Here is a 13,192-nt window from a genome sequence, read left to right on the forward strand (position 1 = left end):
CGCGGACCCGGCCTGCGCCTGGCTCTCGCGCACCTGAAGCGGGGGCTGAGTGACACCCATGGGCGCTGCCTGCAGGTGGAGGGGGGCAGGCAGAGAACCCAGGCGTCCGGGACGCGGGGCAGGGCGGGGCTGCGAGCGCGTCTCCCGGGCGACGGCGGGCGGAGGGGCGGGGCAAGCCGCGAGGACGTCTTCGCGCATGCGCGGCGGTCGAGCGAGCGGGCCGGGGAAGTGCTTCCGCCCCGCACGGAGGTGTCGGGGCAGCCGCGTGGGCTCGAGCGGGCGCCTGGCCGGAAGTGGGGCTGCGCCGGCCCCCGGCCCTCCCCCCTCCGCCCGCCATGGCCGGGATCCTCTTCGAGGACATCTTCGACGTGAAGGACATCGACCCCGAGGGCAAGAAATTCGACAGGGGTGAGTCAGGGCCCCTCCCGCCCGGCCTCGCCCCACCCCGCTGTGGGGCCGGCTCGGGACGGGCCCCATCGGCCCCCCCGGGTCTGGGGCTGCAGCTGCAGCAAGACCCAGGTACTGAGGAACGTGTCCCATAAACCCCCCCCCCCCCCCCCAGGTACAGGCCCGGTTTGGGACACAGGCCCGGGGGGGCGGGGTCCATAATCCTCTTTCCCCTGGGTCACGGGCTGTGTGGGGACGGAGGCCTCGGCGGGTGCCAGAGGGGTAGCCCTGTTACTCCGTATCTGCAAAAGCAAGACGACGACCTGTGGTACCTGATAGCCTAACCGGTGTTCTGGAGCTCATCAGCTGCAGGCCCTAGGCAGGACAGGCTCCATAACCCCCTTCCCCGGATCTGCTTTTGGATTGGGACCAAGGCCTTAGAGTGAACCGCCCCCTCCCAGGAGCTGAGTCTGATTCCAGACTAAAGAGGTGCAAAGCCCCGTATGTCTTGTCTCCTGGATTCTGCTCCTTCTCTTCCAGTTTCCCGCCTGCATTGTGAAAGTGAGTCTTTCAAGATGGACCTAATCCTAGATGTGAACATACAGATCTACCCTGTGGACCTGGGTACGTAAGTAGGGTTTCCGCGGGTTGGCCACTGATAATCTGTAATGGGCAGCACCTGCTGAGCTCAATCCAGTCGCTGGTAGAAGTGCCCCTAACCCAGAGGGCCTATCTGCCCAGGGTATGCAGTCTAATTAAGGAACGGTGTGCACCTCAAATGGGTGATTTAAAGTGCAGTAAGTGCTCGTGTGCGCCTGCTGCCATTCTGACAGAAAGAGACTTTCGGTTTAGCCTGCCTTGAAAGGGGGCATTCTGTACCTTTAATTAATTAGATCTAGTGACCATGTGCAGTTGTGCTGTGAGGAATCTACCTGACAACGTATGCCAAGCAGCTTCCTGGCCTTTGGGGCCATGCTACTCAGAGCCCATCACCTGGCAGTGCTGCTGGGTATCCCTGATTGCCTGGAGCTGGAAGCCCTAAATATCGGGTTTCTGAATGACTGTGCAGATCAGGGCACGAAGCCAGGTCAAAGGTGGCTTGCTCACCTCTGCCTTCCGGCCCCTTTGCATGAACGTATCGCTCGTACACCTGGTGTGCTCTGGTTTTGGTGTTAGTCCCTGTGTGCATGGGATCATGAGGCCCATGGCAGGCGTGGCTGTGCCCAGCTGGTGTCCCAGGGAGTGTGCTACTAACCCCCTGCTCTCTATTGTGTTTCAGGTGACAAATTCCGTCTGGTTATTGCCAGCACCTTGTATGAAGACGGGACCCTGGATGATGGGGAGTATAACCCCACCGATGACAGGCCGTCCAGGTAAAGGGACGAGAGTAGCAAAGAATTCAGTAGTGTCGTGTGCAGGCCTCTGAATGCGCCCCCCTCGTGTCATGGGGGTCACATCTCCTGGGGATCAGGACCGGCTGAGGGCAGTGGGCAAAGCATGGGGCTGGGGTCAGTATCACAGAGGAGCCCTTGGTTTCCACCTCCTGTGCCCTTGTGAGCAGTTGGCAAATAGGCACCAAGGTCTCTGCTCTCTCATTTGCCATTTGGGCTGGCTCTCTGCTCTCTCGTCCGCCCTGCTTGTTTTCTCTCTCTCTTTTTCTTCTCATCTTTCCCTTTGTCCCTCTTCTGTGTAGCTTTTGGTGTGGAGATTCTCTCGTCTCCATATTTAGGCTGTCCTCGTGGCTGTTGGATGTGCCCAACCTCTGCTTGCTCTTGGTGGCCCTGCTTCTGCGGCTCTCGTATTCACCAGACGTGGCCATTGGTGACTGCACAGTGTTGGATTGCACATGCCCTTAGCGTCCCTGTGTGCTGTGGGGGCAGAGAACAGGCTGGGCTTATGCGGCTGGCTGCATGCAGGGCCATCACGGGGGAGCAGAGGGTTTCTAGGGCTCATTTGGTTCTTTACCCCGGTGTTGGGCAGGAGGGTCACATCCGCAGGTGCCTCACTCCACCCGTGTCTCCTCACACGCAGGGCTGACCAGTTTGAGTATGTGATGTATGGCAAGGTGTACCGGATTGAGGGCGATGAAACGTCCACGGAGGCCGCCACGCGCCTGTAAGTGTAGTGCTTTCCCCATCCCCGTGCTGCTTCCCGCTGCCTTGCCGAAGCAAGAAGCGGGTGTGGTTCTATGCCCCTGCAGGGTGCAGTGCCATGAGCTTGGGTGGCTGAGGGAGGGGGCAGCATGGTCTCGCACAGTCACTAGCGGGCCCAGAAGGGGACGCTGGGGCTCTGAGCACAGCTTGCTGATTCCTAGAGGTGATGGGTGGAGGCCGCAGGCAGGGCTCTGGCAGCCCTTCCACGTTGGAGGAATGAGCAACTCTGGCTGCCTCTCAGCCACTAACGCCTCTGGAGCCTGAGCGTGAGGCATCCTCCCTGATCTGTGGATTCCTGGTCTCACCTCTGTCCCTCTCCTGCCCTAGTTCGGCCTATGTGTCCTACGGGGGATTGCTCATGAGACTGCAAGGAGACGCCAACAACTTGCATGGCTTTGAAGTGGATTCCAGGGTTTACCTCCTGATGAAGAAGCTGGCCTTCTAACTGCAGGGGCCAGCCCACTGCCAGGACCCTACCTCACCCTACCATGCGGATAGATGTGGATTTGCTGGCCTGGGTTAGCCCTTGTATTCAACGGCTACAGGATTCCAGCTCCTCTGTCTAATCGGGGCCTTCTGGAGTGATGCAGAAAGGGAGCCGCTAGGCTGGTGTACCCCCTGCCCGTCTGGACCCCTGCACCACTAATGCCCCTGTGCTGAGCTCTGCAGCCTCCTCTGGTTCCAGACCAGTGGTCTGCCCCTTGTGAGACGGCTGACAGCTCTGGGCAGGTCCCTGGCTCAAGGCAATGGTTGAGGGGCTGCTGCGTAGGGCATGTGCTGCAGGCTTCCTTCCTTCGCCCTCCACTGCCAGCACCACTTCTAGCAGCCCCTGTGTTTGGGGGCCTGTATGTCTGGTGGGAGCAGGACATGGGGCATCATTGAAACTGCTCCGCGTGGCTCTCTTGAAACGAGTGCTTCGGATTGGTCTCTGCTTCTGTCACTCGAGCAAGTGTGAGATGGGGGTGGGATGAGCGGGAGACTGGCTGGGACTGGGAATACAGAAGTTCAATCGAACACTTCAGCCTTGGCAGATTGCTGGCTCTGCAGATCACGGCAACCAGGAGCTCCCAGCCCAGCTTCCTGCTTCCACGATAAAGTGCCTAAAAAAGCTGGTGTTTTGGAGGGGCGTCTACCCCTCTACCTCCTGGGAGCAGCGGGCATGAGTGCGGGGTCGCTGGTTTCCGGCATTGCTGCACTAGATAAATAAAGCAGAAGGTTTCCTTTGCAATTGTAAAATACCTTTTTTTGTCTCCTGGTTGACGCTGTCGTTGTCTCTCCGTGAGCCGAGCTGCTCATTTCTGGCCGTGGTGATACAGTGACCCGGGATTATGACAGTAAAAGTTTTAGGACTTGCTGCATGTCCAGCCTCAGCAGAAAGGGGCGGGAGCTCGTACCCTTGGGCTGGAGAATGTGTGATCCCAGGCCTCCAACGCATGGGGTGGACCTTGGTGACCAGCCATGGGTAGAGTTTTGCCAATGACGATAAAAGTCCTCACCACTAGCAAAAAAAGAGCTTTTGGCTGTAGAGTTTCTTTTGCGTGGGGGACTGGGACCAGCTCTGCCAGGCAAGGAACTTTCGCCCATGCTGGCGGAGGGAAGGCCTGAAAGCTAGAGGCAGAGCCGGTGATTGGGGTCTGGCCCTTAGATTCCTCTCTGCAACCTGAGCTGCTGCCTGGCACTTCCTTAATGAGAATACCAGGGTGCTTGGCTGTGTGAGCGGCCCCAGTGCCTGAGAGAGCCAAGACCTGGAGCGGTGGGTGGCAGGGGTGGGTTTTTGAAGCAGCAGGAGGAGAGAAGGATGCAGCAGGTTGGAGCTGTAACAATGCCTCTGTCACACAGAGCTGGCCTCAGGCTCCTTAATTCTGTCCCTCTTTGTGTAATTCAGCCTAGAAAGTGTGGTGTGGCCGGGGAGGTGCCTGGGAAGGGAGCCAGGCTAGGAGAGAAAGCCAGTTGCTCTGGCAGAGGCACCTGTCAGCCTGCTATTCCGGCGGTGGCCACAGGGTGGCGCTGGATGCCTTGCTCTCAAGGGCGAGGGAGCTGGTTCTCAGGATTAAAAAGCTGCCCCGCCCCAGCATGCAGGTCTGCAGCCCACTGCTAGCCCCAGATCCTGCAGCTTCCCTCCGCGGACTGAGATCACGTTCCCCAGCTGCGCTCAGCCCGGCCCACCATCCAAGAGCACTTTAGAAAAATAAGCTCTTTAATTGTACGATGCTTTCTTGGTACCAGAGCCAGCCCTTCCCTTCCCCTTGACTCTCGCGAGCAGCCTGACTCCCTCTCCTTTCCACTTCCACAGCTGTGAGAAGCAGCCAGTGCATCTGCGCCCTTCAGGCTGGAGGTGGGGGCGATGCATGGAGGCCCCAGGGCGTTAGCCTTGGGACTGCAGGGTTGTGTGCCTGCAGGCAGTAGGCCCCGGCTGCTCCCCTGGGACTGTCAGCCCCCCACCCTGCGGTGCTTCACTAGCCAATGCAGTGGTCTGGCTGCCTGGGGAGCCAGTTCTCACGCTTGCCCTGGAATGGTAGACGGTCCTCAGGCTGTGCTGCATTCAGAGTCCCCCTGCCAAAGAGCACTGCCTTGCTGTGTGCCCAATGATGCTCCTTTCCAGCAGGCAGAGTCCTCTGTTCCTGAGCTGGGCAGAGCTGAGAACCACATCCTCAGACCCCTTCAGTCTCATGGGGTCTGGGCCCCTTCTGGCTCAGCATTCAGGTCTTCACAGTAGGTTGTCCTTGACCAGCCCAGCAGTGGGGGCCTCTCTGTGGCTGAAGGAGCCTCCTTTCTCCTGCTCTGCCATCGGTTACTGTGGCCTCTCCTCTGCTCCAGCACAGCCCTCTCTTCCCTGCTCTTCCCCCATCTCTGGAGAATGGGGCGCAGGGCTGGTTTCCTCTCCCTCTCCACCTGTGGCCTGGTGGGTGCCCCCAGCGGCAGATGGCTTTCACTGCCCCCTTGAGGCAGCTGGTGACACAGTGTGGGGGGAGGCTCGGGGACCCCCTTGGCTTCCTTCCCAGCACAAATCCTTTGCCAGGTCGTAGAAGAGAAAGTGCAGCTTGCCTTGCACAAGCTGCTTGTAGACCAGGAAGAGCACGCTGGGATGGCTCTGCAGGCTAGTCTGGGAGGCGCAGGCGGGGACCTGTCCCAAGACAAAGAACGGGTGCTCGGAGGCGCTGGTTCGCGTGGCCACTCAGGGCCAGATCTGCAGCTGGGACGCCAGGCTTGGAGCGGAGCAGGGGGAGTCTTTCCCCTTGCTGTGTGGGGGATGGAGGCAGGGCTGATGGAGGAGGGCTGGGGGCAGTGCAGGGAATGGCAGAAGGGGGTCTCACCTGCCAGCTGAAGGTCTGCAGGAGCAGGAGGAAGGAGTTGGCTTTCTGGTACAGCTGCCCCAGCAGGGCGGCCGCACATTCCTGCCTCACTTGGCCCTGGGCAGCCATCACCGCATCCACCAGCAGCGCCAGGTCACAGAGGATTTCCTGCCTTTTCATCTCATTCTGAAGGAGACAGATTGGGTGGTGAGTGTCTGATCCCAGCGTGGCAGGGGCTGGGCCTCCCTAGCTGCAGGCAGACACTAAGGAGTGGGACCCCCCCAGCACTTCCCAGCTCTCCTAAACCAGCATCATGATGGGAAGGTGGCTGCTGGCCTCAGAGGCTCACCCCTGCAGGTGGGATCCCTGGGGAACAGCCAGGAAATGGCATGTGGGAGTGGGACAAACAGCCCTCCCCACCCCAGGGACGCTGCTGCAGCTGGAGGCAGGGCCTGTCTCCGTCTCTGCTGAAGGATCATCTTCCCTGTCCTGGCTGGGGAAGAGCTGGAACTCCTGGCTGCAGCTTTAAGAGATGCTCCCCATCCTGTGCCTATCCCCCAGCCCGGGTCTTACTCACTGTCTTCATCTTCCATTCCCGGAGGCTGAAGTCCACCCTGGGCAGTGGAAGGGGCTGGGTTAGCAAGAGGAGCTCCTGGCACTGGCTCTACAGAGAGGAGGCAGAGAGCACCGAGTGAGAGGCCGGCGGGAGGAGGACAGCCCAGCCCGTGAGGCAGGAGAAGGAATTCGCACAGGCTCATTTAGGAGGAGCAGAGCAGGTATTTCCCAGGCTTGCTTCCTCTAAGTCTGTGTGGTCCCCAACAGACACAGCAGGAGGGCTGGCTCTAGGGGGGCTCCCACCTGCCTGTCCCAGCCTCTCCCAGCAGGGGCGCTGTCTGGAGCAGCACAGGAGCCCTGGCTATCGGGTGGGGGGAAGCGCCTGGTTAGCTGGGTTGCAGGCAGCTGCTTACCACTCTCTTCTCCAGGCCTTTGGCTTCGCTGATGTATTTCTGGATCAGTCGGTTGTCGCAGACCAGGCGGGCCGGGCTCATCCTGGACAGCTTGATGTGGAGGAGGAAGGCTGCGAGGAGCAGCAGCCCTGAGAGCAACCAAAGGGAAAGAGCGCATGGGCCAGACCTCCCGGAGGGCAGAGAGCTGCAGGCTGCTCCCTGGGCGAGAGCCCTGAGTGCCTCTGCCCCGCCCAGACGTGGCCCAGGGAGAGCTGGTCCCCCACTCGCCCCCGTGGTCAGTTCTTGAGCCATTCTCCAGATCCAGCACAGGGCTGCTGTCATGTCTCTAGGCTCCCCAGGCTTGTACCCAGTGACTGGTCCTGCCCTGTCCCTGTTGCCTTCCCCTTCTGTTGTTTGCACCTGTGGTTGGTTGGTGCTCAGGCAGGTGGCTCGGAAACCATGGCTCACCTGCCCCCTCTGCAGCTCCACTCACCCCATCTCACCCTGGCGGGAAGCGTATTTCTTCTGCCGTCTCTTCCTTCCTTGCAGCTGCACGGCCCACCCGCCACCGCCCAGGCAGGACGTTCATGTCCTTGGCAGAACTCAGGCCAGCCCGTTAAGTCAAACCCAGCTGAGCTCCAGAACCAAGCCAGACGCTGCTGGGCAAGTGCCCGACGTCCTGCTCCACAGGGAGTGTAGACCCCCGGCCTCCTGCCTAGTGGTCTGATAGGTGTGAAAACCGCTCCTGTTCACACTCAGGCCTGAACTCTGACACGCACACCCCCAGCATAGCTCAGAGCTTGGGGGCCCGGCAGCCACTCATGTCTGGAGCAATGTTTGCAGGGAAAGGCCGGCTGCAGACCAGAGGATGTTCATTTGCCCTCTGGGCATGGTGGCTGGCTGCAGCGTGAGCGCTCTGGAGGAGGCAGCACAGGGCTGGAGCATGCTCAGAGTAGCCGAAATCTTTGGGGGATTTCAGCATCCAACCTCTACCAATTCTCACTGAGCTGTTCAGAGGCTTATAACTCGGCCACATTTGGTTGGTTAGCAAAAGGCACGTCAGTCCCACCAGGGCAACCCCTCTGCCAAAGCTCAAGGCCTTTCTCCAACGCCTGGGGGCGCTGCAGCTTTGGAGCAAATCATTGTGTGCATTTCTTTAACAGGTGCGATGTATTTCCCCTAAGCTAAAGGTGCATCATTTGAACTGAAACTTTCCCAAAAGATGCAGCCTCAGGCAGACCCCAAGCATGGCAACTTTCCTCAGGAATAGTTAAAGCATGGCAGACAAGGCCTTCCTGCAATTATTGGCTGCCGGCTCCTGCTAGTGGGAGGGGATCTACACCTGCAAACGTTGGACGCAAGCTACTTGGCAGAGCCCTGGCTGGAGAACGGCGGGTGTACGCTGCAGAGGTGAAATGGGGCCAGGAGCTGAATGCCCCACTCCGCAGGGAGGGGCGCAGATGGAGGGAGGCCTGTGGCACCAGAGAGTGCTGAGCAGGGGGGTGGGCTGGGGGTGAGACCCTGCCTCTCTCAGGGCTAGGACCGCAGGTATCCCTGCGCATTGGCATTCAAGCAGCGGTACGCCTGGGCTCCTGCTGACTCTGGGATGGGAGATGGCGTTCTCAGGTGGCTGCCTTCTAGCACCGCTGCGCTTCCTGCTGGGCTCCGTCCCCCGGACGTGGGGCAGCAACAGGGGAGGACAGACAGCTTCCTTTGCTGGCCATGTGCGTCACCCTCACGTCCGGCTGTTTGTACCAGAAGTGACTCAGGATTCAGGCTCCTCTTGAGTGGCCTCTGGGCCGGTGCTGCTGGGCTCTGTGGGGAGGGTGGTGACCCATGCAGCTGAGCACATCATGGGGAGTGCACAGCCTCCTGGTAATTCTCGCCCCACCTCAGGCAGCTCCTACTGCAGGGTTCACCCAGGCAGGCCCAGTGCCCTGCACACCCCCTGAGGCAGCACCTTTCCTTACAGCGATGCCACTGGCACTGCTCTGCTGGCAGCCGGTTTCTCGCACTCGGAGCCCTGGGTCTCTACCAGAGACGTACTCATTCCAGCGGGCCTGTGGGGGAGTTGGCACCACTCCAGTTTCTGATCCCCACTGGCGCTGCCCTGCCTCTCAGCCCCCTTCACCCCTGCCAGCCCTACCCCCCACCGCATCCCCCCATCCAGCCCTGACTTGCCCCTCTGCCCCCGTCATCCCCACCTGGCCACTGCCCCTCCATTGCCACCAGCTCCACATGGTCCCTGCCCCTCCAGCCGATCAGCCCAGGCCTCTTCCCCTGTCCCCGTCAGCCCTGCCAGTCCCGGCCTCCATCCCCAGCTCCCCGGAGCACGAAACCCTCTGCCACATGGACAGGTCGATCCCACTGGCCTCACGGCTGGTCCATGTGCCGGGAACTGAGCAGGGCCTGCGCAGGTGCTGGCCTTGTTTTGGGCGTGGGCGGGTGGGCCTGGGGTTCCCTCCCCTGAAGGACTGAGCATCCCCCCAGGTGCCAGGCCGTGAGAGGAGGGGATGAGGCTGGGGCTGGGGACAGGCTGGCACCCGGGGGCATGCTGCTTAACGCCCTGCCCCATGGGTTGTGCTCTGAGACCGGGAGAACTTGCGACATCTTGTGCCAGCAAAGTCACTGACATGATAGGCCAGGGAGGGGCTTGGCCAGCTCAGAGCCCCGGGTCCCCAAAGGGGAGAGAGGAGCCAGGGCTCTGCCTCGTCCTAGCAGCCACGGACGCTGCCCAGGAGGTGAGGCTGCTGGGACCAGTCCTGCCCTCGACCCAGCAGCCCTCCCACCCCCAGAGCTGGGTCTCTACCCGGCTCCCTGCCCAGGACTGAGACTCCATCTCTCCCCCCGACACACGTCCCCCCAGGCCCAGCACTCACTGTTCAGCTCCATGCTAAGCTGGCCGTCTCTGAACTGCATCTTCTGCCCTGGGGCCCGTGGCTGCTCCCCTGCTCCTGACCGGCTTCCATTGAGGGCAACGTTAGCCCAGGCTCCTGGCAGGGCACAAGGACCAGACCGCACAGCAGGAGACAGGAGAGCCCCTGAGTGACGCCGTGCGGCTCTTAGGCTCGGGCCCGCTGCCGAGTGACCAGAGCCAGGCTTCCTGTTGTGCTGCTTGACCTTGGAGGAGCAGCCCTGGGGCAGAGCGACAGCCCGCGGGACGTTTCCTGCTTCCTCCTTGGCCTGCAGCACCGGAGCCACGCACGCTGGCGGCGATCTTGGAGACAGTCGCTTTGCTGCGCTCACCCACTGGGGTACGATACGGCTGGTGCTAGGCAACCCCCTCACCAGCTGGACCAGGGGCCAGGCAAGCCCCAGTTCTGGCTGGGGCTGTGTCTCTAGCTCAGGGGCAGCAGGAAAGCTGGAAACTTCAGTGCTCCAAACCATGCAAGCTGGGGGGGCCTGGCACTGGCTCCCCACAGCTGGAGGCCTGGACGGTGGTCTGCGCTGGGCTGCTCAGCTGGTGGGGCCCCCAGAAAGCCCCAGTGCACCAGTCAGGAAGTCAGGGCTCAGGGGCTGCTCTTGGCACGACCTGGAATGGAGACGGTGCAGCTAGTGAGCGCGGGAGGGAAATTCCAGCTCCCGGCTCCCCCTGTGCTCCCCCCAGATCCTGAGAGACAGATGATCACGGTCCAGGCCCTGCAGCATCCCCCATCCAGAGGAACATGCATGCATCTGCCCTGGAAGTTTGTAAGGGGCCTGTTACCTTCCTGTCCCTGTGTCAGCTGAGCCAGCAACCTCGAGGTCACACTAAAGCAAAGGATGGGCAGCTCGACTTCTAAGCACGTCCAGAGCTACCCTCAGCCTCGTCCCTGCACTCCATCACCCAGCCAGCTCCTCCTGTCCCCGTAGCCCTGCCCTGAGCACCATCACACGCCTCCAAGCTGGCCTCTGCACTGGGGCCAGCGGCACCCTGGGGGCTGTCATCTGCCCCAATGCGGGGAGGGGCAGAGCTGAGAAGGTTCATGGGAAGGAATCTAATTCTAGATGCCGGAGCTCTGTGCTCAGCCAGCCAGAGAACCCAGCTGATACTGCATGACCCTGTGCCCTGCCCACACTAGCCAGTCCCTGAGGACCCCCCTTTGCAAGTGGTCACCGGAAAATTCTCCTCCAGCCAAGCCACAGCCAAGTGGGGGGTTGGGGTGGGGCCCTGAGGCTGGGCTGGGAGTGTGAGATTTGGGTGCAGGATCTGGGGCTGGGAGCGCAGAGCAGGTTGCTGGTCAGGGGTGGGAGAAGAAGTGGAACAGGTACAGGGTCCCAGGCCCAAGGGGCAGCTGGTGGAATCCTCATGGCTCCCAGGAAGGCCCATCTGTGGGGGCAGAGCAGGAGTCCCATCCGTGAGCTGCAGCTGTGGGAACTGGGCAGGGACCCAGGCTTGGGGAAGGGGCAGCTGGGCAGCCAGCCAGAGGCTCTGCAGGGAAGGGGCAGCCCAGGGAGCGCAGGCAGGGGCCTAGGCCTGGGAAAGGGACAGCCCTTGGAGTCAGGCAGGAGCTCTGCAGGGAAGGGACTCTGGAGCTATTTGCTCAGTGTTAATTGTTAATGAACATGGGTGGAGGTGGGGGGGTGTTTAGCTGTGGAAGCCCCAAGCCGGACAGCTCTGAAAGAGGCAGGCTGCCCTGCGCAGGTTGGGGTCCAGTAACCCCCACCCCCCAAAGTTCTGACTGGTGAGTGCCAAGGCGCCAGCGCAGCAAGGGGTGAGCAGACTCCACAGCACGTCGACCCCAGGCAGGAGCTGCACCTGCGTGGGCAAACTAGCCGTGCGCCTAAGTCCCCCAGAAGGGCCCTGGTGCGCACTCCAGCCTGCTGGAGGCTGCCGGGGCCTCTCGGGATGGGGTCAGGTTCTGCATTCACAGCTCCATAAAGACGCCTTCATGCTGGGATGTCTAGCCAGGTGCTTCCCCGATGCCCACGCGTCCCAGCCCATTGTAGGTCTGCACTTGTCCTGGGGAGCTGCCTGCTGGGTAAGGATTGTGTAGAGCCAGCTGGAAAACAACCTCCCCACAGCTGTGCTGCCAGGCCTGGTACCCCTTGGCTGTACCCTGTCCGCGCCCCTCTGAGTGGGCACCGGGCCTTCCTCTGCTCAGGAGCTCCCTGCAGGGGGGGAAGCTGCCAGAGATTCCCCGGGACCACCTCTTGTGCTGGCGTTGGGGGTGCCCGAGCGTGGTCTGGGCCCATCGTGCTGGGTGCCTGTCCCCCAGAGAACACGACGGACTCTGCGGTCCAAGGGGCTCAGGTGAAACGCACCTGGAAGTCTCTGCCCGCAGGCACATCCCTCTCCCCACAGGTGCCAGCACCTGCTAGGCCATCCCTGGGCTGGAACGCTGAGTCCCAGGCACGCATCCACTTGGGGTTTCGCCGTGAGTGCACACTGGCTCCTCCCCGGGTGCTCAGAGCTACAGGAAGATGTTTGCCAGGCAAGCACCCAACGGCAGCAGCCAGCGCTACAACCATCTGCTAAGGGCCTGGCACCCAACCACTGACTCACGTCCGCTGTGCCCCGGCTGCCCTGCATCTGGAAGGCTCTGGGAAGCCACGGGCTGTGTCCGGCAGCTCCCCTTCCTCTCTTCTCAGTCCGTCCCACGCATGCACACAACAAACACATGGTCACGCACACCCGGCCTTACACAACTGCACATGCTCACTCGCCTACGCCACAATAGTTCCCAGCAGAGTCCCCCGCCCCACCCTGCCCTGGGAAGTTGCACGTGAGACCAACCAGGCAAAAGCAAACACCTTTCCTCTCCCATGACCTCCCTCCCACAACTTCCCTCCCTCCCCGAGCTCAGGCCCTGCCCTGCCAACCTGGAGAGGCGCAGAGGATCTGGGCTGGTGGTTTGGGGTCTGCAGGGGAAGTGGGAGGGCTGGGAGCAGGCTACTAGGAGCTCGAGCCTGGGCCTGAGCAGCTGCTGCAGTGGGCCGGCAGGCGAGCGAAGAGCCCCGGGGTCAAACACCCCCTTCACCCCACACACCTGGCTTTGCCCAATGCAAATGTTAGCACAGCTGCAGTGGGAGTCTTGGCCTGGCCTCCTTGCCTGCTGTGGACGTGACAGGCTGCAGGTGCCCTGGCATTAGGGAGTCTGAGCCAAGACCAGCAGTACCAGGTCTCTGCAGGTCACAGAAACAGGGCCCCAGCCCAAAGCTGGCTGTACCCTGGATTTCCATCACGCCAACTGCAAGTGGGCACAGATCCTTGGACCCCACCTCCAAGGGCACACAGATACCACGGGGAGGGTCTGACCTCACCCTTGAGCCAGCCTTCTCCTCTCTTGCTTTCATGCCAAAGTGCCACGTCGTTAAAACTGGAATCACCTCATCTCAACATAAAAAAAATCTCAGCAGTGGAAAAGCATCCTAGAATGCTAGGGCTGGAAGGGGCCTCAGGAGGTCATCTCGTCCAGCCCCCTGCCCAAAG

The 13,192-nt window shown here is 61.4% G+C and overlaps 2 protein-coding genes across 4 annotated transcripts; one reads left to right on the plus strand and one right to left on the minus strand.

The window, feature by feature from the left end:
* The first annotated feature begins 208 nt into the window (after nt 1-208).
* Nucleotides 209-3,768, plus strand: POLR2H (RNA polymerase II, I and III subunit H). The gene is made up of 5 exons (XM_075004077.1): nt 209-408; nt 928-1,011; nt 1,667-1,760; nt 2,419-2,502; nt 2,868-3,768. The coding sequence occupies exons 1-5, from the start codon at nt 336-338 to the stop codon at nt 2,983-2,985; spliced, it is 453 nt and encodes a 150-aa protein (XP_074860178.1). The 5' UTR covers nt 209-335; the 3' UTR covers nt 2,986-3,768.
* A 1,007-nt stretch (nt 3,769-4,775) lies between these two features.
* On the minus strand, nt 4,776-9,909 carry THPO (thrombopoietin). 3 transcript variants are annotated; one of them, XM_075004405.1, is made up of 5 exons: nt 9,660-9,909; nt 6,802-6,929; nt 6,411-6,497; nt 5,855-6,019; nt 4,776-5,664 (listed from the first exon to the last, which is right to left on the minus strand). In XM_075004405.1, exons 1-5 carry the CDS (start codon nt 9,697-9,699, stop codon nt 5,470-5,472), a joined length of 615 nt encoding a protein of 204 aa, XP_074860506.1. In that variant the 5' UTR covers nt 9,700-9,909; the 3' UTR covers nt 4,776-5,469. The 3 variants fall into 3 exon arrangements, with proteins under 3 accessions (XP_074860506.1, XP_074860505.1, XP_074860507.1); XM_075004404.1 differs by having other exon boundaries at nt 5,496-6,019; XM_075004406.1 differs by lacking the exon at nt 6,411-6,497 and having other exon boundaries at nt 5,496-6,019.
* Nucleotides 9,910-13,192: the final 3,283 nt, after the last annotated feature.

This window comes from Carettochelys insculpta, chromosome 10, assembly GCF_033958435.1.
Source record: "Carettochelys insculpta isolate YL-2023 chromosome 10, ASM3395843v1, whole genome shotgun sequence".
Taxonomy (NCBI): Eukaryota; Metazoa; Chordata; order Testudines; family Carettochelyidae; genus Carettochelys; species Carettochelys insculpta.

Bases quoted from the DNA above. Each gene is read 5' to 3' on its own strand.
- POLR2H (XM_075004077.1), top strand. From the start codon at position 336: ATGGCCGGGATCCTCTTCGAGGACATCTTCGACGTGAAGGACATCGAC. The intron at 409-927 runs GTGAGTCAGGGC...CTTCTCTTCCAG, and splicing joins GGGCAAGAAATTCGACAGGG to TTTCCCGCCTGCATTGTGAA. The intron at 1,761-2,418 runs GTAAAGGGACGA...CCTCACACGCAG, and splicing joins ACCGATGACAGGCCGTCCAG to GGCTGACCAGTTTGAGTATG.
- THPO (XM_075004404.1), bottom strand. From the start codon at position 9,699: ATGCAGTTCAGAGACGGCCAGCTTAGCATGGAGCTGAACA. The intron at 6,930-9,659 runs GTGAGTGCTGGG...GGTTGCTCTCAG, and splicing joins GCTTAGCATGGAGCTGAACA to GGCTGCTGCTCCTCGCAGCC. The intron at 6,498-6,801 runs GTAAGCAGCTGC...TCCTCTCTGTAG, and splicing joins AAGGCCTGGAGAAGAGAGTG to AGCCAGTGCCAGGAGCTCCT.